Source organism: Macrosteles quadrilineatus, unplaced genomic scaffold (genome assembly GCF_028750875.1).
Source record: "Macrosteles quadrilineatus isolate MER2022 unplaced genomic scaffold, UCM_ALF_1.0 Scaffold_4__1_contigs__length_99947679, whole genome shotgun sequence".
Lineage (NCBI taxonomy): Eukaryota > Metazoa > Arthropoda > Insecta > Hemiptera > Cicadellidae > Macrosteles > Macrosteles quadrilineatus.
The window spans coordinates 22847050-22871157 of NW_026542597.1; the positions used below are offsets into that span (position 1 = coordinate 22847050).

The following is a 24108-nucleotide window of genomic DNA, read 5'->3' on the forward strand; positions in this document are numbered from 1 at the left end:
GCCATATCGGTCAGCAGGATCATTTTGGATCTCCGCGTGCCAGTTTTGCTATCCCGCAGTTTACAAGCCATCCAATAGCAGCCGTGGCTTTGCTATTTAGTAAAGATGGTGATACAAGTATTAGTTAACGAGATACTAATTTTCTTAATATATTTTCACGACGTTTGAAGGCTTGAAATTTGATTCCGTCTTTAGCTGAAAAAATCAGATATGTAGAGTCAGATGGGTTTCGGAACCGAAAAACGTGGACCTAGACTTACATTTTGACGACTATTTAGAAGTCCTGAAATAAAATGAACTAGGTATGACAATGGATAGGGAATAACCTTAAATTCAAACAGAGAAGTCTTAGCATAGCCACGATAGTTTAAGTTATGAAAATTGTAGATTCCTATTAATTTGAACTCAAATTTCTTTTTACCTCAATTATAATGATCTTTGTTCATGTATTTTATTTCTTTACGAATTATTTAGGCGTGTAGTAGATACGCCCCGACATTGTTATTGAATATACATTTTTAATTGACTTGCATGCTGTATACTACGATTTCGTTATAATTCCAGTTGATAGTTATGATTACATTCTAAATTGTTTTACTAATTCTTTGGAAAGTTACATCTATAATTTGATTCTACAAACATTTGGGTGTGTAGCCTTAAATTACACATAAATCCCTCTCAAAATATTACATAACAGTTAACCAATAATTGTTTACAAGATAGACGCAAGTGTTTGCATTCGATTGCCCAAACTGGAAGATCGTGCAGTGAGTAAACAATTAACAGTCTAGGACGTCGCAAATTCCTGACGTGAATCACTGTGAGGGGCGAAGTCCGGGTTCTGTAGATTACTCAGATGTTTTGTGGTGATCTCCCTGATCTCCCCCAACCTCCCTACCCATGTCCTAGAGCCGCACATTGTGCTTCAGTCTTCAGTCCGCTAGGGGTAGCAGCTAGCAGCCCTTTTAGTGCGTTCGCGTTGCCACGTTCCACGTTTTATTTTCCGGTGTTACATGACAAGTTGTGTTGTTTCGATATTAGGTCAAATAAACATACAGCTGTAGCTGCATGGGTTCACTGTATGGATTAAATTACGATGGATCAGGTATGATATAAGTTTTTTTTTAAATGTTGATAATGTCTACATTTCCATTCCTTCTGAAATAATTTGTGAATTTGATAAATTTTGGCCTGGACTTGGTGGGTAATTGTGTCAAACTTAAACGGTAGACATGTTTTTTCTTATAAATACGATGCGATAGTTAATTTTATAATACCACACATACAACTTAAAGCAGCCATTTCTTTTGACTAATAGATTCATTTTTAGAGCAAAGATTATCTAAATACTTTCTGACATGAAATGACTGTCTTGTGCATTTCAAGCGTCCATTACAAGATCGATTGCATGTAATTTTGCCTTAAGATCAATAAATGTCTTAAATGTCTTTCTAAATCCACATGGAATAATGGGAAGGATGGAATAAGTACAAAGCTGTACAAGCTTTTTTCTTACAATTAGGCTCTAATATTCATCATTTGATTTTTCTGAATTGTTGGAATTTCACTGCCTAAATCTTTAGTCCATATCAGAATAATTTTAAGTAATCTCTAATCAGATGATTAGGGACTATACATTTTATCAACAAGAACATTATGTCTAGACATTATCTACGACCAGATAAGGAACATTAGTATAAATTAATCATTCAAATTGTGCTAGATTCTCATAGCTAAGCCTAAACTTCTATCTATTTATTTATTTATTGACCGAAAAACAATTTTTTTACAAGGTTGGGGTTTTCCCCTTCTTTTTTAAAACAAACATTTCTTACCAGGCCAATTTTAGCAATGTTTACATTTTTTGTGTTTCCGAGTATTGCAGTAAAAATAAAAACGTGCACACCTAAGTTGTTATTGAACCCAAATATTATGAAATACCGACTTATATTTTGGATGTTGTTTATTTGCTACAAGTTGATATTTTATATTCCAATGGAGGCCAATTACTTACATAATTATAACAGTAGTTGGACAATTGTTATTCAGTCATTCACAATCATGTTATTGTTGTTTAGGCTAATTGGAAGGGTTGGGGAGAGGGTTGCTAGATTTAGACAAGTACTACAATTTTGTTGTACATGTTAAAAATAGGTTAGGACAAGAATTGGATTCCCTTCAATTTCAATAGTCAAAATAATTAATTTGGTACCTAATGTTTATTATTGTAGACTAATCATGTAATTATGATAAGTCATGCTTTTTATTGTACCTATTCTTATATTACGTCTATCAATATTTTAAATGATGAGTGTGTTTCGGTGGTTTAAAAATCATGTAACATCATATTTATCTAATCTAATCTTAGTGTGGGTAGCAGTGTCGTATACATACCTAAATTCTGACGGCCATTCAAATTTATACCATTTGGAGCATTTCAAAGCGTTGCTTTTTCAACCACTCTCAAGACTCATCTCAACCTCTTACATTCTCCATTCTCAAGATTTCTGATTCATATAATAATACAATAGCTTAGTGAAAAATTAAATTTAAATGTGATGGTAAAATTGGGCCATGAACACCTCACAGTTTTTATATCAAGTTTAAATCAATCTACTTTTTATGTAAAGTATTTCCAACCACTGTCGCTTAGAATCTGAGCGTTAAACACAAAGTCTTGAGTGTTTAAAATGACACCACGAGGGCAAAACTGTCCAAAGAAAATAAACTACAATGACTGTCTGTAAATTAAGGTCTCCCTTGAGGTGAAGCGAGCTGGTCAAGATCTGAGTCCTACACCAAGACTCCCAACCCTAAGCGGTGATTATTATCGTCATAGTAGCTCAAGCTCAAACAATGTGAGGTAAAATTGACGCTCCCGCTAAGTAAAAATCACTTTGAGATAAGGTTTATGTGGGAAGAAGGTCAACATCTAATGAAATCTGTTTTCTATTGACATATGTTTTTATACCTGAAAGTGTTCTGCACATAGAGCTAAATGTGCATGAGTGGTTTATGGAGACGGTCGTACATATTTTTTCGATGCTGGCAGCAAGAGATTTTTAGTTTCCATCTTCAAAGTTGAGGAAACTTCACTTGCTGATCAGTGGGCTTAATCCTATCAATAGTTTACTGCTGGCCTTAATGATCTTACCTTAATGTTTCCTATTACTATAGTAAGACAACCTTGCTTTTAATCACTTCAATCTGCGTTTAAAACAAACTGCACATGTTTACTACTGTTTGATACCTCAATCCACACAAATATACTCATAGAACACAATTTGTACTTTGTGGTGTATCAGTTCTCCTCAACATTGTTTTTTGACTAGTTACTTTGATGAAACGCATCGTATTGGGGTTAAACTGCATAGAATTGCAGCGGATGAAGTAAGGAACGCTAGTCTCAGATTAATTCTCAGGTAACTAGCTCGATGGAGACCTTACTTTACGAACAGCCCTCGTAGAATCGATGACAATCATATTACGACTAATGACAGTGGTGTGTATAGTTAAGTGACATGGGGTGACTGAAGCGTTTCTCTCCTCAGAGTGGTCGTGTTGTTGAGTGGTGAGGTGAAGGTGGCCTCAGCGGCAGCCAAGGTCGGCCATGCAACAGCCGCCTGCCATACAACAATTCTACTATACACCTTACAACCAGGAGGCAGCAGGGCCACAAACCACCAGTGGATGGATACAGGCGGACGCCACCAAAACCAACCAATACACGCATCAGTGTAAGTCCTAACACTGTGTACAACATATGTTTTTTAATTGTTTATGACAATCAACCGATAGTGGATTTTTTTTGTTAGTTAACATGTATGTAGGTTACATTTTAATTCATTGTTAGTCTAAATTGTTTAATATCAGAGTTAATTTTGTTGGCCGTGTTACGGAATATTTGTACAACTAACATGTTTTGTTACTGAATAACGATGTTAAAAATATAGTACTGTCAGTCTAATTTTTGTACATAGTTCATCTGAATATTTTTGTGGTTGAGTGTGATATTTGCTTGATATTAATAGCTTTGGTGTTGTTTGCTTTGCATCATATTTGCTTTGTGCTTTTTAAATTGTTGCCTGGTATTTAGAAAGCATTAAAAACTTTAAAGACTGCTTAAAAGGTCTAATTTTATGTTGTGATGCTATTTTGCTTGAATATTGCATGATTGTGTCTTGCGTATGTGTAAAATAGGCCTTAAAATCACTTGAGTAAGTAGTGTAATAATATACTATATTTAGGTTTTTGAGCAGTAAAGTCAGAGTAGTTAAATCGGTACAATCCAACATAACTTTTTTTATTGATTTCATTAATTCTTTAAAAAGTACCTTTCTTGCCTGATTTTTAGTATAACTTTGATATTTTAATTAATTGTTTTCCATACAGGAGGGGTAATTTTTCTGGGTAGGCTTCCACAGGATCTGATTGTAAATTGCGGTCTTCAGGGGTTTACTGCGTCACTCAAAAATGACACAACACCTCCATTTACTAACATTTCGGCCTCGATACAGGGTATATTTAATGGCAACTTGACTTCCGCAGGCTGTTGTAGCCAGTCAAACTGTGTGGAAATTTGTAGTATTACACCAACTGAAGTCAAGTCGCCCTTCTGCATTGAGATTGAAACGTCGGTGGAAGTGTTGCGTCGTTTTTGATACGGTCGACCCCTGAAGATCACGAATCTACAAATGTAAGCCTGATTTGCCTTAGTGACTAGTGCAACAATCTGGAACTACCCATTGCAAACTTTGTACTTAACTTTTAATATGAGTACTTGATCTGCAACTTCCTTCTGTTTGCTATTCTAGTCAGGCCAGTAGATGCATGCCCTACTTGAAAGTTTTATACATTGCATTGTTCATTGTGAAAGCAACTAATGTAGACTCTTACCTAAGAAAGTTTCTCTGCTCAAAATATACAAACATCAACATCTTAAAACTGATGAACTGCTAAAGTAAACTTACTTCTTGCATTATTTGTTAAAAAATGAATAATTGTGTAATTAACCTACAAATAAGTAATAAAAGCAGTTTTTACAAATTTTTTTAAATATTTCAAATATAATTTTGGCATTGATTAGATGAAAAGTAATGTGTTTTGCTATATTATTTTTGTAAGCACTTGTATGTTGCTATAAGTAGTATGCAAGCTTCAATGGTTGGTTAACCCAGGGTGTCCACATTCTGGAAAGTCAGGGATAGTCATGGAAAGTCATGGAAAAAAATTATGGTCATTGAAAGTCATGGAAATCCCCAATGATGGATGGATTTCAGGGGACCTTTCAATGCTCTAGTCGGCCGTAACCGCGACTATTGTAGCATTTTTCCGAATTTTTCAGAAATGTACGACAATTTCAATTTATACAGTTGTCTTAGTTTATGGGTTTTGAGTTTGTATTAGTCCATTGTTGTACCTATTGTACTCCATTGTTATCTGTTAATACATATTTCAATATTTTCTGTGAAATAACTTGTCTAGGCAAGTATTATTCGTGTGTGTACGGTATATTATTATAATTTTTGAATTAAGTTCGTGAGTCATGGAAATCAATGGTTAATGGTCATGGATAGTCATGGAAAGTCAGGGAAATTGATGAAAAAATTTCTGTGGACACCCTGTTAACCTCTTTACCTATCAGAATTAGAGCACTAAATTGAGCGTTTGTGAGAGTGTGTGCACAGGTGATGACCACCATGCAGCGCACCACAAACAAGGTGATTCCTTCATTTTTAAATCCTTCCTTTTTTAAATCACAGTCACATTTTCCCAATGTTAATGTTTGTAATTTTCATGTTATGTTTTTGTTGAAAAATGTAAGAGTTGCAGATTTTTGTAAAAAAAAAAAAAAAAAACACTTGAAACCAATTTTATATTTCCTTGAGCCTAGAAGTGGCTTTTTACTTGTACAAACTAAGTTTCTAGAGGTTAGTCTGTTAAACCTAGACTATTGGTAGAAGTAGACATTCCATCCTCATATTAAAGTTGTAGCCAGTTTTAAAATCAAAATGGACATTTTTTAAGTGGGCCACATACTGATTGCGCTCATGTAAATTACTGATTTCTGTTGAATAAGCAGATTTTTTAACCAAGCCAAACTGACGATTTATTGTAAGCTATAGCACCTTTTATGTTGTGTCAAAAATCACAGTAACAATTTCAAACACTACCACAATCTCTAACTGGCTCACAGGACTAAGTTCTTTTTGGATAAAAATTGATGACAGCTAGTCTATCCAAATTCAAGTCCAAAAATGTCCTATTACAAAGACAATTTTATTTGAATTTCTTTTCAAATAGCATTTTAAAATTTTGAGTAGATTTTATAGTGTTATTCATGTAGTTTCATTTTCTCGTAGTTCTTGATATGATTTCTATCACTGATATCGTGGGTGTTACAGGGGAGAACAATGGCGGGTTCCATGTGACTGGTAACCAGTACGGGGCCGGGCAGGTGCAAGGGGGCGGGGGACAGAACCGCCAGGGGCCTCCGCAGGCGCAGTCTCAACAACAACCCCCGCCTACGCCTAACACTCCTCCGGGCATACATGGAGACATGAACAAGCAGCCCCTAATACCTAACCAGCCAGGTCAGTATAGAACTTCATACCCCCCAGTCACTGTTTTTTTTTTTTTTTTTTTTTTATGGACATTAGTGAAAAAGGCAAAATTTATTTTTATGCAGGTTGTAAAAAACGGTCCTGGTGGTAACGCCTGTTTGAGGTGTGATATTTTCATTTGTAATTAAATGCTTAATTTGAGTATAGGCTCTTAATTCAAGTAAGGAATTATTTTAGTAACCCAAAGCACAGAAAACATAGTACTATAACCCAGAATGCCAACCGCATATTAAAAAGCGTTAAGTACTTTGAGAGAGCTTTGCCTGTCAGTTCGTAGGCAGCGCCACCAGCTGAGTGCATAGCAACGCTGGTGGCGCTGCCTACGAACTGACAGGCAAAGCTCTCTCAAAGTACTTAACGCTTTTTACTATGCGGTTGGCATTCTGGGTCATAGTAGTATGTTTTCTATGCCCAAAGTCAGATAATAAAGCAATAACTCCCTTATCAAATCAAGAATGGTTTTGTGAGGACGTCTTCACTGTAGCAACTTGTGCACTGGTATAACTTAATGTTTATGATTTTCAAAGTTTTGTAGAAATGTTCACGATTTTGCTGAACTCAATATTAAATTTTAATTCTTCTGGTTAATTGTTGAACTGAGTCACTGGTGTAAATAACAGGTTTCTCTCTAATGGCCCATAATTTTGACCAAGTCACACTGACAAAAAACTTATTTGAAAGCTGGCCTCTTTCACAGTCGGCCACAAAAAATAAGGGTTAAAGTAGAATTTTAGAAAATATCCTAATTGAAGTGACTCACTCAACTGAGTACTTTTTCAATTTAAAATAAATAGCTTATTTCCCATAGAGAAAATTCAAAAAAATCCTGTTGTTCATGTATATTCTTAACACATTGTCCGTGCCTTCATTATTTCATTGCTTCAGTGTGAGCTTAGCATTTACGGGTGTGTTTCGTATCACTTGTGCGCATAGAGAAGCTCCTGCCATTTCATCGTGTGTTCACCGCATCCTAATCCATCGACTATTAAGGAATTTTTCATTTTTTCATTGTGTTTATTATGTATTTTAATGTTTGTACCATGCAATTGAGCATTTCCAGCAGTCAATTTGTTTAGAAAAGAGGTTTTTTGACATAAATGTTATGACTCATTGACCTTGATGAGGTTCCCCACATGTAGGCCTACACCTTGAACATCAGTAACGAACATGTGTGTCAATAATCATTTGGTTCCATCAAACTTGCGTTGGCACACAACGGTTAATATTGGTGGCGAATAGTCACAGCATTTAATATTTGGTAGTAGGGATTTTTTTACGACTTTTCTCTACTGCCTACTATTGAGCTCTTGTAGAATCCTAGAAACAGTTTGTATCTGTGCTATAACTCGTCTGATGGCTGGAATGGTATCCAAACATTTTCCTGCATTCATCCATGATCAGTGTGTTGGCCAATATTAGTTACCTGGTGGCTCAGGCAGTAGCATGCCGGATCCATTGTAGCAATGTTGTAGGTTCGGTTTCTATTGCCCACCTAGTAGTGCTATAATACTATGCTAAATTAGCTTAGCTTATTGGAGCCTGATAGCTACAAAAAAGTCACGCGTCAGGGCCAAAACCCAGTTTTATCCTATATCCCGCTTTAGCCCCACTCATTGTCTAAAATTTCCTTTTTTGGAATAAAATCCTGCGTATAGAAACACTCTGCCTGCCACTACATATAGGCCTAATTAATATAGTTCAACCTAGGCACCGTACCAGCTCACCCTTTGCTTTGCGGAAAACGTCCCACGCACGGGCCCGAGGCCCATGTGGACGCACAAGTGCACAGATAAAGGATGCTGCCAACCTTTAACCTTGTCTTGCTATCAGGCTACTGTAAAAATCCAATATACAAGCCTTAAAACTATTTAAAGTTTGCTAAGACCAGACAATGTTAACTGAGTCCTAATAAATCAGCTGACATAATGTTCTAACAGGAAAAATTCAACCTGTTTGTTAAGAGAATTAAGAACTGTGTGGCACATTGTTGGTGATGAATGCAGGTAGACCGATGTTTGTTTTCTGCTTTAACAGCCTGTAATAGCAAGAAACCTTTGTTTGAACCTGTCTCGTATAATGTACTGTAGTGTAATATTTAGCCTCTATCAAGAACTCATGTAAATTATTCTTGTTTCAGGAACTCAGATCAATTTTGTTAGAGGTATTCATAATTCGGTGAGTTTTTTAATCACATACTTTTACTTTTAGTTTATTGTAATTATTTCCCTCAACAATAAAACTGTTGGCACAATGTAAATCTTTTAGAAAATACTCAAACGAAAATGGTAACATCTAAAAGGTTATGAATTTTTTATCTGGACTAAGATATGATGCTTGAGAACTCTTTGTGGACCTTAATATCAGATAATACCTTTTCGAATAAAAAAGTTACAATTAATTCTTTTTATTTTTAACCCTAGTAACATTAAACAGTTGGTGTTAGCGAATTTCCCCTATAGGGAATAAGCTATAACCATAGTACTCATGGTAAGACCTGGACCTGGGACCAATTTACTTTTTTGTTTTGAGGTCCCTAAGAGTCCAAAAATACCATCCTTTTAAATTCATATATATATATATATATGTGTGTGTGTGTCCGTTAGCACAATAACTCGAGCAAATATAAACCGATTTTGATGAAATTTTGTATAAACGTGTAAACCTACATCTATTCAAACGAGTTTGCGATACAGCATGGTCAGACTTTGGGAAAACGGGGGTTTTATGGGGTAAAAATCGGGTTTACCTATTTTTGACCCTAAAAACGTAAAATTTTGCAATTTCTTTTAAAACCATTTAGTAAAGCTTAAAAAAAACAAATAATTTAGTATTTAAGTGTTATTATGGTTACAGAGAAAATCCCAGATAATTTTAGTTTTAAAATTCCCATGTTATTCTTATGGAGAATAAACAAACTGTTGTAGTTTGAATGTTTATGGAAATATTTTGATAAAATTAGGAAAATGCATTTATTTTACACTAAACTATTAACATAAAAAAAGAACACTTTTACCCTCCCTGTTGCTGCAAACCTAAGTAGGCCTAATCGTTAAACTCATTTCAAAGATAGGGAATAAATGTAATTTTCCTACAGTCACCCGACAAAGTTGGCTTCTCTGTACTGTTTATAGTACAGAAAGCTGCTAATTGCTGCATATTTATACTTTGCCGTACGGTTTATACTTTGCCGTACGGTTTATACTTTGCCGCACATCAGGATTCCAACAAAAAAACACAAAACAGCGTGGTTTTATTATGTACGTAATCCGTGTACGCTTGGAAATAGGTTGGCAACACTTAAAGATAATAATTCTATGAGCAGCTGATTGACTATTATAACTACGATTTAACCTGTCATTTTGTGTTTATAGTTTCGGTATTTCTGAACTTTCTGGACTTTTCTTTTAAACGTTTTTAAAACATTCCTACAATCTTAATAAACAAGAAAATACCTTTAAAGTATTTTTTTAGGCGCGGAAACCACTTCAAATTACAAAAACATACGGAACTATATTCTCAAAACGCGGAGCACATTTCTTGCCGAGGAAAAATAGCGGAGTGATACGGACCGCGGGTACTACTTCCTCTAGGGCACCATTTGTGTTGCCAGCTGAACCTAAAAACGTGTTGTATAGTGTTTGAAAGACTAATTATTTATATGCTTTATATAGTGACTGTAGGAAAAATATAATGTGTAACATGAGTGAAAAAGGCCTTTGCTGCACTCGAGATCATTCCGCACTCGCCTGCGGCTCGTGCGTTAACATTGCTCTCGTGTGCAGCAAAGTGCCACTTTCACCACTAGTTACACAAATAACTATTTTTTTAAAGATTGTAGTTGTATCAGGCAAATAATGCGCTAGTGTCTACAATTCTATTTTCTACCTTATTTTTTGTTGCTGACCAAGTTGATGGGTCATAACAGTTGCTATAACTTACAATAAGTCATTTAAATAGTTTGACTTGGTAAAGTAGTTTGTATATTCGACAGTAATCAGTTATTTAGGTCAGCACTCTCTCGCTGGCTGACATATACTACAACAATTTTGATTTAAAATCTGGCGACAAATTCAACATGGGAATGTCTTGTATCAATATTCAAAGGTGAGATCAAGTAGAGGAGTTAAACCGGAAGTTCCTAAAACACACCTTAATTTTGTGAACGAAATATAGTCTTGCGTTGTGATTGCATGTTAATTGCTGGTTTTTTTTTTTCATTAATTAATTTTGTTACTTTAAATCCTTATGTAAACAGGTTTTTTTTTTGTTTTAGTACTTTTCTGATTAATATTTGTATTTTTAAGATGTTTAAATTGTATATTTGAAATTGTTTTTCAGCCGTTTCCGTTTACAAGACCTACAATGGCGTCACAACAACAAATGAGGCCTCATAATCACAGGCAACCAATGCCGGGTCTTTATCCAATGTCTGGTGTAAGTTAAAATCTATAACAGTTATATTTTGTACTAAAATGGACCCTTCCGTTATTACACTACCAGTACCACTGTATAATTTTTATGTGATTTGACACAATTGAAGTTTTTAGGGTTGTCTTTGTATACCGTAAGTCAATCGATAAATGTTAAATGAAAAAGTGTGTTAACTTGATATTTCAAATTGATCGTTATTCAGTTGGGATTATTTCTTATAAATAAATTTATTTCCAGTACTGGCACTAGTAAGCATTAACAGAAGCATGTAAAGGAATTAATTCTACATTTTAATTCTACCAGTTCTACTAGTTTATAATATGAAAATATAATTGTTAAAATCCAATGATAACATTTTCTAGTTACCAAATTGATTAAACAATGACTCTTTTCAGCTACTATCCTCACAAAAAAATCATTAAAACCCTTATCATTCTGTTTTGGCCTGACATTTATATATAAAGATAATCTATAAATAAATTATGTATTATATACTAATTAATATTTGAACAATTAATTACGAAGAAAATTAAAATACTGCCGATGTTGTATGAAAAAGTCTGAATTTAATTTCTAACGTGAAAAAAATTAATAAAGTTAAAATGTTTGAAATGGAAGCATATGGCTTGTGAAACGTGTAACAGTAGAGGTGGAAGTGTTTGTCGACAGTTGTTTGCTCAGAATATAATTGATCAGTTGTGTGATAACTGTTGCAGATTGTGACGCAGGCACCTGGCCAACCCATCACGGCCCAGGTCTTGCCTGGGTACCCTGCTACTGTCATGGTACGTACGTACATTTACATGTTCCTCAAACATTTCATCCTTATTTAGAGGTTTTAGTTTTTTGAATACAAAAATGGATTAGTCCCAAGGTAGATTTGATGAAAGAACTTAACAGCTGTTATTTTATTTGAAGTTCTTGTCTTAAATAAATGTGGTAAAAGGGAATGTGATACACAATACCGACATATGTTGAGTTTTGTCACTTGATTTCCCGATAGCATGAGCTTTCTGATGACGACAACGTGTGAAGTATTAAGTTGCCGACAGATACGGAGCTTACATTTAAATGGCATTTAATGGAATTTTAATTGTTCCATATGAGAGGTTAGTTTGTTATTCCTACACTCGTTCTTATTTGAGTTAAGATCGTTCCTTTTTGGAACTTATTTTTCTTTATTTGTTCTATCCGCATTCCATATTCATTTGATCCTCCAGCAATTGTCTCTTGTTTGTCTTCTTATTTTAAAATTCTGTTCGTAATTGTTCCATGTTCAAGGTTAGTTTATATTTAGGTTAGAAGTGCAGTCAAACTCTGCATTAAAATGGAATAAAGATGACATTGCAGATCCATAAGAATGTGTTGGTTTCAGTACAACCCAGGGCCGAGACAGAATACTCCCTATTCTCAGGGACAGTTCATTATGCAGCCACAGAACTACTACCAGGCCGCTGGCCCATGTAAGTATACAACTGTCTAATCGTACAAAAATACCCCCGCCGCAGCAAACATGCAGACTAAGCGAATTTCCATTTGACTGACTCCAATTAGTATTTTGTTGAAATTTTGTCATTTGATGCGCGTACAAGTTTCACCAGAACGCGAATTTCCGAGCTGCGAATGAGACATTAATAGAATTATCCTAACACTGGTGACACACGACCTTCGAAGTTGATGGCGTTGCTCTAAGAGAAGTGCATGCACTAGTTTTGGTCTTTGCCCTCGTTTCAATCCGCGTTACGACATGGTTGGTTGGAGTTTTCCGTTTACTACATTACTAAACCGCTTTATTATCCAATTGAAAAACATAGTACAAATGATGTTCAAGCTAATCTTCTCTCTGAGAACCTTCTGGTTTCAGTGAATGAAAACTCCAGAAATGTCCTGATGTACTAATCTGATATCACTTATCAAACTTTTATAGATAAGCCTTGTTTTAATTGCCTTTTAATTACATCAACCACATTTTGTTTCCTATTGATTTTGGATACTAACGTAAATATATCGACTGTAGTAAATTTTTTTTCAAACTTTACAGTTATTTTGCTCTCAAATGACTAAATGAGCTACAGCAAATGTCAAATTTGATCGTCTCCTATAGTTTTAGCAAATTTCCCTATAGGGAATAAGCTATTACCGTACTACTCATGGTAAGACCTGGACCCGGGACCGATTTACTTTTTCGTTTTGAGGTCCCTAGAGGCCAAAAACACCATCCGTTCAAATTCATATATATATATTTATATATGTGTCCGTTAGCGCGATAACTCGAGCAAAAATCATCCGATTTTGATGAAATTTGGTACAAACGTGTAAACCTACTTTTATTCGAAAGAGTTCGCGAACCAGCATGATCGGACTATGGGAACAGGGGCTTATGTGGGGTTTTATGGGGTAAAATTTGGTCTTCCCATTTTTGACCCTAAAAACTTAAAATTTAGCATTTTCTTTCCAAACTATTTTGTAGAGCTTAAAAAACAAATAATTTGGTATATTGAAGTGTGGTTATGGGCCTAAAAGTTACGGAGAAAATTCCAAAAAACTGTAAATTTAATATTCCCATGTTATTCTTATGGAGAATAAGTAAACTAGTAAACTGTTGTAGTTTGCTTGTTTATGAACATATTTCGATCATATTTGGAAAATGCATTCATTTCATACTAAACCATTAACATAAAAAAAAGAAACATCTTTACCCTCTCTGTTTCAGCAAACCTAACTACTTATTAAACTAATGTTATTTAAATAGGGAATAAATGTGATATTTTTAAGGAGACATTTTAGTGTAAATCCAATCAGGCCAATGGAAATTAGCTTAGTCTGCAGGTTTGCTGTGGCGGGGGTATTTAGTACTTTTAAAGGTTAGATGTGAGTTAAAAATGCTATACTAAACAAAAATCATCTTTTGGCTAGGTTAAACAAAATTTGTCTATTCACATAGAATTAAGGTACTGAGAAATTGGTAATAGTCCGATTGTAAGCACTGAGCGGAAATTCCAATCACACAAGGCACAGAGTTATACTCGCTAACAGTTTGATTAGTAATAAGTGATAAGTAACGAAATCATCTACTCTATGAGCGATGAGCCAAATCTTGGGAACTGTTAGGCCTGAGATAACCATTTTTGTCTTATACCGGGTGTTTCTGTTAAGAGTAGCGGGCTATGCAGATTCAGATTCTACATGCAAAAATAAGTCGAAAATGTAGAATAACTTTTTTGTGATTTCGGCTTAGTTTAGCCGTAATCCGCCATTTTGTATTTTTTCAAAAATAATAACTCAAAAGCCCTTGGAGATATTTTTATGAAACTAGGTTTAAACTTTAAGTCTACAGGTATAAACATCCGAAAATATCTTTGATCAGGCTCATCAAATTCGAAATGGCCGCCATTTTAAATTTTGTTTTAATGGCTGGTTTTTATGGAATTAAACTTTAAAAATTTTAAATGGCCGCCATTTTGAAATTTGATGAGCCTAATCTAAGATATTTTCGGAGAATGTCTATACCTGTACACTTAAAGTTTATACCAAGTTTTATACAAACATCTCCAAGAACTTTTAGATATTAATTCTAAAAAAAAAAAAAAAAATACAAAATGGTGGATTACTTAGCCGTAATTGAAAAAAAGTTATTCTACATTTTCGACTTATTTTTGCATGTAGAATCTGAATTTGCACAGCCCGCTACGCTTAACAGAAACACCCGGTATAGGTAAAAGTAAACTGCTTTTAAAATGACCATAGTTGTTTTCATGAAAAAGATATGCTTCAGGATCAAAATTGGACAAACGTTATAAAGTGCAAAATTCCACCATTTTATACGCTTTTTGGCGGTGATCCAGAAGGTCCCCAAGGTCGAAATTTGGATTTAGCATCTCATTACTATCACATACAAAACAAAAATACCCCCTCCGCAGCAAACCTGCAAACTAAGCGAAGTTCCATTTCCTTGATCTGATTTACAATAAACTGTCTCCTTTATCACATTGTATTCCCTATTTAAATAGAATTAGTTTAACAAGTACTTAGGTTTGCTGCAACAGAGAAGGTACAAAAGTGTTTTTTGTTGTAAAATGTTAGTAGCTTAGTAAGAAATTAAAGTATTTTCTAAATTTGATCAAAATATGTTCATAGGCAAGCTAACTTCAACAGTTTACTTTTTCTCCATAAAAATAACATGGAATAATTTTCTTAACTATTAGGCGCATAATAATGCTTCAATATACTAATTTTTTTTTTAAGCTCAACAAAATGGTTTGAAAAGAAATTGTGAAATCATATGTTTTGGCGGTCAAAAATGGGAGAAACCTATTTTTACCCCATAAAACCCAAAGAAATATCTCTGTTCCACAGAGATAAAACCCCCCATAAACCCCCGTTCCCATGTTCGATCGTGCTGGTTTGCTAACTCGTTCGAGTAAATGTAGGTTTACACGTTTATGTCAAATTCCATCAAAATCGGATAACTTTTGCTTGAGTTATCTTGCTAAATATATATATAAAAGATATGAATTTGAACGAATGGTGTTGTTGGCCTCTTGGGACCTCAAAATGAAAATGTAAATCAGTCTCATGTCCAAGTCTTACCATGAGTACTACGGTAGTAGCTAATTCCCTATATGGGAAATTCGCTAAAAGGAAACCTACTATCCCATTTCATGCAAGGTAAAATGCTCAAGGTTACTGGATTATAAGTACAAATGATGTTCAAGCTAATCTTCTCTCTGAGGACCTTTTTGGTATCAGTGAATGAAAACCACAGAGATATTCTGATGTACTATCTAATAACTTTGTTCCATCAATATCAGTCCTATTGTTATTTATCTATATATAAAGCCAAAAGTACCCATGAACTTTTGAGAAAACTATAAGTCGCAACCCCATAAACCATATACTTAAAATGTTCGTCATGATGAGAAACCTTTGTTTTGGAACCTTGCGAAATCCATTATTCCATAAATTGCCCTTTAAGGTCGCAATTCCTTTCTAAAGAGAACTTTCCATAAAAAAAAATACTTCAGCTGTACTTATTTGTATGTTCTTTCAATTTATTACCTTATTAAAATTGTTTGTATTACTGTATTCTGTTTTGTTTATTTCAGCGCAACTTAACCAATCAATAGTTTTATTAACACTTATCACTTATGAAGTCAAACGAGGAGAAGCCCGTGGGTAACAGCTAGTTTCTATAAAATACAAACCGCAAACTCGTAAGCGATTTTATTTTCCATATAAATTCAGAGTATAGATGATGTTAAAACTAATCTTCCCTCTGAGGACCCTTTTGTTTCAGTGAATGAAAACTACAGGCATATCCTGATGTACTTTTGAAGTACAGTTCGTCCAAAGTTTCTGTGCGCACGACCAGATCTGGTCGGGTCTAGGCGTGGGAGTGGGGGGGGGGGGGTACTTTTGTGAAAAAATTTGTGTCTTGCTACTCACTCACCCCTACCTCCAGCACTACCAATAACCGGTGTATGTTTTAGTCCGGCTAGTAGTGATCTGTCTTCGCGCACAGAAGTTTTGGCCAAACCGTAACACATCCGGAGCAATTGTGCATGCTACTATGCAAATTTCTAAATGCAAGGACTTTGTTTCCAAAATGGTTTCCATAAGTCAATTTACTACCAATAGCAAACCTATAAATATAAGCATGCTCAACATGTGCTAAAGATAACTACTGCATGGACCACTCTGACTTTTTTGTGAATTTTTAAAATCCACACGGCAGCCTCTGAGCTGTTGGTAATGGATTAAATATAATATATATAACACTTACCAACCATCAGTCAGCTCAAATGTTTGCATTTGCAAATTAGTTTAGGACACGTTTCCCCGCAAAGGTAGCATGATTAGCTAGTCTATGTAAAGCTTAGCCAATATCTTTGTTGATAATCACATAATACCCTCGCCGCAGCAAACCTGCCGACTAAGCGAATTTCCATTTGTCTGAATTGATTTTCAGTTAAATATATTTTAATAACATTAGGTTTACAGTAGAACCCCTCATATCCGGCCTTGGTTTTACCGGTCCTCTGTTTATCCGGCCCCTTCCAGGAAGCCGATATCAATTTTTTTTTTCTCACACCTTACAGACGTTTAGATACAAGCACTAGTCTTTGTGACTGCTCAAGTCATAAAATAAATTGTTCTCATTATTTATCTGTTTGTTTATACACTTATTATTTGTTGAGTCACTATACTCAGTTGAGCTAGTAGGCCTAACCTCTGATCAGTTGTCTAATTATTTCCAAAGTGGGTTTAGTACAGTACGAGTACATTAATTTTTGTATTTCACAAAATGGTTAAGAATGTTGAGTAGAAATGTGCAAGTACCATTTAAGTCCTAATGATCTTTAAGTACAATTTATTGTCATTTTTACCTCCATATATTTTGTTACCTGGAATCATAATATTTGTACATTCATTACTTACAGTAATGACTTTAACCTACAAATATTTTTTTCCTTTTTACAAACATGTTTATTTTTCTAAAAATGATCCCAGAACAGAATTAAATGATACTTTTGATTGCATATATTGATTATGAATTGTAATTTTCATAGTAGGTTGGTTTATCCGGCCAAATCGTTATCCGGCCAGGGGCTTGGTCCCGTGGTGGCCGTATATGAGGGGTTCTACTACCTAGGTTTTCTGCTACAAGGAAACTAATAAAGTGTGTTTTTGAGTAAAATATTGATAGCTTAGTACAAAATAAATAAATTTGCCAAGTTTGATCAAAATATATCCATAAACAAGCAAACTACAACATTTGACAATATTGTCCATAAGAATAACATGGGAATTTTAAATTTACAATTTTTTAAATTTTCTCCGTTACTAATAATCGAACAAAAATACTTTTACATACTAAATTATTTGTTTTTTTAAGCTCTTTAAAAAGGTTTAAAGAGAAATCGGGAAATTTTGTGTTTTGTGGTCAAAAGTGAGAAAACGCAATTTTTACCTCATAAAACCCCCCGTAAAGCCCCGTTCCCATGGTCCGATCGTGCTGGTTAGCGAACTCATTCAAGTTTATCCCGCTTTACACCTTTAAACCAAATTTAATCAAAATCGGACAAAAATTACTCAAGTTATCGCGTTCACGGACGTATATATATATATATATATAAGTCTATATATATATATAAGTCTATATATATATACATATATAAAAATTTTAACGAAAAGTGTTTTTGGCCTTTAGGTACACCAAAATGAAAAAGTATATCGGTCCCGGGTCTAGGTCTTACCATGCCACCTACGGTAATAGCTACTTCCCTATAGGGAAATTCGCTAAAACATGTAGAAACATAACACATGTAGAAAAAGTTAATATATATAAATGCGTAAGAAGCCTGTTTGCCATGGTCAAGACACAGTGTTGGTTCAAGACTTTCTGATTCCTTAGAAAGTAACTGTATACTACTATAAATGAAACTAACTGAAATTAACCGTATAGTACTTTCTATACAGGGTGATTGATATAAGTGTGCCAGCTGTTTTATTCGAAAGTTGTAAGAGATATAAACAAATGTTAAATGGCAACTGCTTTGGATTTTTTATTTAAAAAATTTTGGTCAAGTTGAAAAAATAATTTTAGCCAGCCGCAATTTTTCTAATATAGCCGAGAACTTAGATTTTTCTTATGGAAGACCCTAAATTTTATGATCTTTTTATAGAGTTAATGCAATTTATAAAAGTTTTTATTCTTGGTATTTTTCCTCTAAAGCTACTCATTTAGGAGTTGCATTGTTACCGGTATACAACTAAGAAAATATGACTTGCAGTGTACATTCTGCATCATGTAGCTCCTAAACGAGTAGATTTAGAGGGAAAAAAAGACAAGAATAAAAACGTTTTTAAATTACATTTACTTTCTAAAAAGATCATAAAATATAGGGTCTTCCATAAGAAAAATCATAGTTGGCAGCCATATTTGGAAAATGGCGGCTAAAATTATTTCTTTCTTCATCTTGACCAACAATTTTTGAATAAAAAATCCAAGGCAGTTACCGTTTGAATTTTTTTTATATCTCTTACATATAACTTTCAAATAAAACAGCTGGCACACTTAAATCAATCACCCTGTATAGTACTACAGAATAGTAGTAGGTTCTTAATAGTTGCGTGTGTTTGTGGCAGATTATCCGGCGGTCATCCCCCCTCAGTTCCCCGGACTGTCTAGTGGTGGTCCGTCCCCCCAGGCCGCAGGACAAGGTTCTGTGCCGATGATGAGGCCAGCCATAGTGCCAGCCCCCAGCATGGCACCTCCCCCAACCAAGCAGGAGCCAAAGAAGCGAACACATGCCATCCCGATCATCAACCCCGAGTCTGGAGATGAAGTGTTGCCTGACAATGAGAACAGAAGCAATAACAACAACATCACCCCCACTAGGTCGAACGACAGCAGCGCCAGGGAAACGCCACAACCGGTTAGTTCATGTCTATTGGCTGCAAGCTAGAGAGGCACAATCAGGATAGAGCATTGTTTATATATGGATTATTGTGGAAATATTATCCGTTTAATTATCTTTGCTTTGGAAATTATAGTAATAAAAGAAGGGTTTAATTTTTCAGTTAATATTAAATAGTAAGCCAAGGGTTTGCTGACTTAGATTTTGATCTCAACTGAATCAATTTAAGTAATTTAACTAGGCCTAATACTTTTCTTACAAGATGATTTAGTAATTTGATAATTTACTTATAGCTTAAGGAATCAAAATTTAAATGTAGAAGAACACATCACTTATCAACTCTACTGTTTTTTACATAATAATTAAAACAGTCATTGGAAAAAGAGACCTGGTCTTCTATACTAAGGGAATTAAATCATGGGTTATTTTTTTAGATCACAAAGTAATCCTAAAGTGGTGTTTTGTTTAATACTGTACTTATAATTACTGTCTTAGAATACGAGAGAAAGAAAAATGTTGTAAAATTAGATAATTATCAGACCTGTTTTCAATTGGCCACAGTCCTCCAACATGACATTGACTTTGGGTTTAACAGTATCATATTTGTTTACAGAACAGTGGCATTCCACAACAAGATAATAACGTGGCTGCTGACTTTGCTGCGAGAGTGGCAGCCAGAGCAGGAGAGCCGAACACTCCTGCTCAGTCGCCTTCAGAGCAGTCTCTCACACCCAGTGACAGTGAGCATAAACAGTCTAGTGCAGTTCCTATCAGTGAAAAACAATACTCTATGTCTCTATTATATATGAACAGTGAAGAGTTCGTACCCAGGTCGCAGAAACAGCAACCGAGTGAACCTATAGTGGTGGAGGAGCCACCCGTGCAACATGTTCCCACAGTCAGTGCCGAGACAAACTCTCCTGCGATCGATTTACAGCGGTCAAAAGATTACCCTTCACTCAAGAGCACCCCTCCTGTACAGTCACCGGCGAGAGGTAACAACAAGAAGAAGGTTGCTGAACCCGTTGTTCCGCAGCCCCAGCCCGAAAACAAAAAGGTTGTGAGGACTAGTGTTCCGAAGGAGGAGTTACCAAAGGAGAAGCGAGAGAAGGTTAGGTCGGTTTCTAAAGAACAGTCACCATCGCCGAGCCCGGTGGCTGTGGCCGAAGTTTCGTCTTCCCATGTTGAGCCAATAGCTGCTGCTAAACCTGTTACAACAGTGCCAGTCGCGATTATTAGTATGCCTCAGTCAGCTTCTGATGACCTACCCGCTGTCAAAACTCTGCAACATCAGAATGGAGAAACTCCGGTGCCTGAATCCACAGTTGCTGTTGATGGTAAGTTTGCAAGTTCAAATTTATTTTTTATGATAATTATGAAATTCAATCGTCCATCCCTATGATAAATAAAAGAGGGGTGATGGTAATGGTTCTTACTCTAAATGTAGTTAGTTTTGATTTATGTTAAGCCAGCAATTTTGGCATTATGTTAGTTCTTTTTTCACTTGTGAAGTTGTCATGGCTGCCAAAGTCGAATGAAGATGTTTCCATGCTTACATACATAATGATAACATGATGTTGTCATTTCTGCAACTGTTGCCCCAGGATATTGCCACAATCTCATTTCCAATGTTCCGTTTTTTTTCTAATACAAGTCAGTAAATAGATGTACACATCTGCCTCGCCGTGGCACTAATTTGACAGTCGCAACCCTCCACCGAAGAAGTAGCAAAAAATTGCCATTGCAGGAGGGGTGGTAATGTTTCTATGATCACGCAGGTCTGATGTCACTGTAATTGCATTCTCACATTCAGGTGAAAGCCATTATTTTAAACTGTTGGTCATGCAAGTTAAAGTGATTGCTTTTTAAATATCTAAACTATAACTAATGAAAGTAAGTTAAGTACACAAGTCAAGAAACTTAACACCCAGGTACGAAAATGTATGTATAGGTTGCTCTTGGTCAGCCCCGCCTGCTTGCAATCTATTCAATGCCACAACATTTAACCTAACCATCATCGTTGTCCGTACCGCTATTCCACTATATTGTAGAACGGTCCTACTATTCCGTACTTCAGTTTGCTTATTAGTTTAATTTTTAAGAGTTGAAATGTAGAAGACCTTCTGCAGTCACTGTAATAAGAGGTCATCTTCCGCAAAATTGAAGATTGTCCATGTTGGCGGAATTCTTTTTTTTATATTGATACATCTTTGCAGTAGCTTTTTTGAATGCGAAATCAAATCCTCGGTACGATCATGAACATCTGCCACAGTAGTGGCAAGAGCGAAAATATCGTCTGCAGTCATCGTTGATATCTTCCGGGGTCACAACAGAACTCCCACTTATCCGAAAAGGGTTTGATCCCAGTCAGTATGGAAAAGTTGGACTCTACTGTATTCCAAAGAATCAGTGGTATCCAAGAATTGTCTTTGGGTACGAACACATCACTAATGCACTAATGGGTAAGCTTTTTTGATTACCCTTTTCCCTCGCCACATGGCTAGCTGCCAATAATGTAGCGCATTGGTTCTGAAATGGATCTTACTGATATTTTTGATAGATGCATGCTTGACAGAAAAATGACTTTGTTAGTACTGTGCATGTAGGTAGAGCTAAAGTTCAACATCCAAATAAAAGTTCCCCCAAAAATTGTGCAAATATTGTTCGTATTTGTATAGCCAACATATTAATTGGTGTAAAATTATTTTCACCAAAGGGGACATAGTCTATATAAGTCATAAAAAAACATAATAAAGCAGAATGAATGTATAAATGTGCCTGCGGAATTGACGAGAACGTAAATCTTTGATTTTAACAACTGACCTTGATCAACCTAATTGCCTCTTCTACAGTTATACATTCTCAAACAGATGCAACATTGACAGCTTCTGACTTCAAAATCCCATCAAATGATGTTGTCCATTTGGCAAAATAAATATTTATTTAACCACCACACTCTGAAAATAAAGATAGGAGATAAAGAAGATGAGACTGAAAATTTAAACATAAAACAGGGTGGCTACTGGTCACGGAAGTCAGGGAAAAGTCACTGATTTTACTTGGGGATCATGGAAGTCACTGAAAAGTGACAGATTTTTATTTTAAGGTCCCAAAAGTCAGAGAAAGATTGGGCCTAGATAAATTAAAGTTCCCCAGATTTGTTTTTTGTCACTGCAGGCAATGATTAAATTGATAATCCAAAATCTGTGAGAGCGTCAAGAGCGAATGTAATTTTGGTAGCAGGCAGAGAGTTGAAATCGTTAAGGCAAAAAAACATTATTGTGTTAAAGTTACCAAAGGCTGTGTGTTTTTGTCTTTATACCCCCCTTCTCAAAGAAAATTCACTGAAATTTAGTTTGATTAATTATTAGACACCCTGCAAAACTAACTAAATTGTAAACGTAAAATGTAAAACAAATAATTTTAAAGCTGTAGGCTAACTCCTTTCTGGCAAAACTGTTAAGCAAATTAAAAATAGCCTGCAAAGGAACAGGAGTTTATGATTGACTTGAAATAGTTATTGAAAAACATGACAAAGAAAACAGACTAACAACAATGAATAAGGTGGCCACAGAACACTCAAATACCCCCGCTGCAGCAAACCTGCCGACTAAGCGAATTTCCATTTGCCTGGATTGATTTTCAATTATACTATTAAATTAACATTTATGTATAAAGAGTACCTTGGTTAGCTGCTACAGGAAAGCTAATATTGTGTGTTTTTTTATTAAAATATCAATAGCTTTGTATGGAATACATTAATCTGCCAAGTTTGATCAAAATATATCTATAAACAAGCCAGCTACAACATTTTACAATATTCTCCATAAGAATAACATGGGAATTTTTTTAATTTTCTCTTTAACCAATCACCGTACAAAAACACTTTGGCATACTAAATTATTTGTTTGGATTAGGCATATTTAAATGTTCAGCGGGTTCATCGATGATAGTTCTGACCACACTGAAGTATTCATTTGATTCTTCATCCATATTTTTTAGTATTTAATTGTTAGAGTATTACATTTCTCAATCAGTTTATAACATACCATGTTGTTTGAACACTTTTTTATGTTTTTAAAATATATATTTATGGTTAAAAAAACAATCATCGAATCGATTGACTTAGTCACAGGTAAGGGTTTCATCCTTTTCATCAGCATTGACATGCATATTTTTGGTTAGTTTATGAAACTTCCCCCAGATCTTAAACCCTTTGTCAGTGTCTTTGATTTTAAAACATGATCTGTGACGCACAGAATTTTTTCTGTTGAAAAATTAGAGGAAAATTGTGTTTTGTACTTATAATAATACAAACATGAATCTAAGCCATTTATAATCAATAAATTGTAAATCAAATTAATGAAAACTCTATTTATAAAATACATAGCAAACATAAGCAACACGATCAGGGACACATTGAGTTTTTTCCGTGTGTTGAAACATTAGACAAACAACATTTGTATACATATATTACATATTACACTATACATATTATATTACATAACTCTTCCCCCGATCACGGATCAATAGTCTATTCGGGGGAATAATTCCTTTTACTTACAATGTATTGTAATATTGTTTTTTATTTTATGGAATAAATAATTTTGACTTGACTTGATATTAATATTAAA

The 24108-nt window shown here is 34.9% G+C and overlaps 1 protein-coding gene and 1 non-coding gene across 5 annotated transcripts in view; both read left to right on the top strand.

The window, feature by feature from the left end:
- LOC128991392 (eukaryotic translation initiation factor 4 gamma 1-like) overlaps nt 1-24108 on the top strand; it is a 106822-nt gene that overhangs the window by 34821 nt on the left and 47893 nt on the right. For 2 of the 4 annotated variants that reach the window (XM_054414215.1, XM_054414217.1), the window contains exons 2-9: nt 3552-3737; nt 6405-6593; nt 8761-8798; nt 10962-11057; nt 11771-11839; nt 12430-12517; nt 19203-19492; nt 20088-20811. In XM_054414215.1, coding sequence (XP_054270190.1) covers nt 3611-3737; nt 6405-6593; nt 8761-8798; nt 10962-11057; nt 11771-11839; nt 12430-12517; nt 19203-19492; nt 20088-20811 — 1621 coding nt within the window. In that variant the 5' untranslated portion in view covers nt 3552-3610. The remainder of the gene's footprint in view (nt 1-3551; nt 3738-6404; nt 6594-8760; nt 8799-10961; nt 11058-11770; nt 11840-12429; nt 12518-19202; nt 19493-20087; nt 20812-24108) is intronic. The other 2 variants (XM_054414219.1, XM_054414218.1) reach the window with 1 other exon arrangement.
- On the top strand, nt 11999-12123 carry LOC128993682 (small Cajal body-specific RNA 8). The gene has a single exon (XR_008490810.1). It is a non-coding gene; the product is annotated as a small Cajal body-specific RNA 8 (non-coding RNA).